Source organism: Plasmopara halstedii (assembly GCF_900000015.1).
Source record: "Plasmopara halstedii genome assembly, contig: Scaffold_2462, whole genome shotgun sequence".
Taxonomy (NCBI): Eukaryota; Oomycota; class Peronosporomycetes; order Peronosporales; family Peronosporaceae; genus Plasmopara; species Plasmopara halstedii.
Window position 1 is genome coordinate 241 of NW_020189369.1, and position 628 is coordinate 868.

Below are 628 nucleotides of genomic sequence, written 5' to 3' on the forward strand. Positions count from 1 at the left end.
GATGGCAGTCAAATTATTGTCATATCTAGACAAAGACACTGCACTTTGCAAAGGATATCTATCGTCACTACCGGTTGAGATTGTATGTACGCACCAGGAAGCGGAGCATACATGGGAACATACGAAACAGTCAGGAATGAGAATGAGATGCGCTTGTTGGCCAGGCATAGAAGACGCAGGTGGATAATACATCGAGGACTGGTGGAGCTCCATTTCGCAGCGGAGGTGTGAGCAGTGATGGAGCATTTTGAATCGTTTGCACACATAGGTGAGAAAAGAGGTTCATTACTGGATCCACTGGTGCAGGGGTGAATGATGAAGTTTCGTTGTGAATGGAAGAAAACAGAGCTGCTACAGACTGAGCAAGATTTTTCTTACTCTTTGGCCTGGAAACCAAAAATGCTGAATTTGCAGACATCAAAATGCTTCCTTGGGTCGCAACCTCACCGTCAAAACTTCACTTTTGAATCGGTAGGTCAAGCGATGCCGTGAGTGGCAAACTTTGTGAGCTCGAATTTGGTCTTTATTCTTATTGTCGTAGATGCCAAGCGAGCGTTGCCTCTGTGCTGCTTCTGTGCTGCCTTAACGCGTTCTTAGTTAGCGATGTACTGTTCCTGTGGGTACGTCA

The 628-nt window shown here is 46.0% G+C and overlaps 1 protein-coding gene across 1 annotated transcript; it reads left to right on the forward strand.

The window, feature by feature from the left end:
* Positions 1 to 237: 237 nt before the first annotated feature.
* PHALS_03965 (uncharacterized protein) lies at positions 238 to 586 on the forward strand (the record flags this gene model as incomplete). Its single annotated transcript, XM_024718263.1, has 3 exons — positions 238 to 268; positions 347 to 471; positions 542 to 586. 3 exons carry the CDS (start codon positions 238 to 240, stop codon positions 584 to 586), a joined length of 201 nt encoding a protein of 66 aa, XP_024583679.1.
* Between the last annotated feature and the right edge of the window lie 42 nt (positions 587 to 628).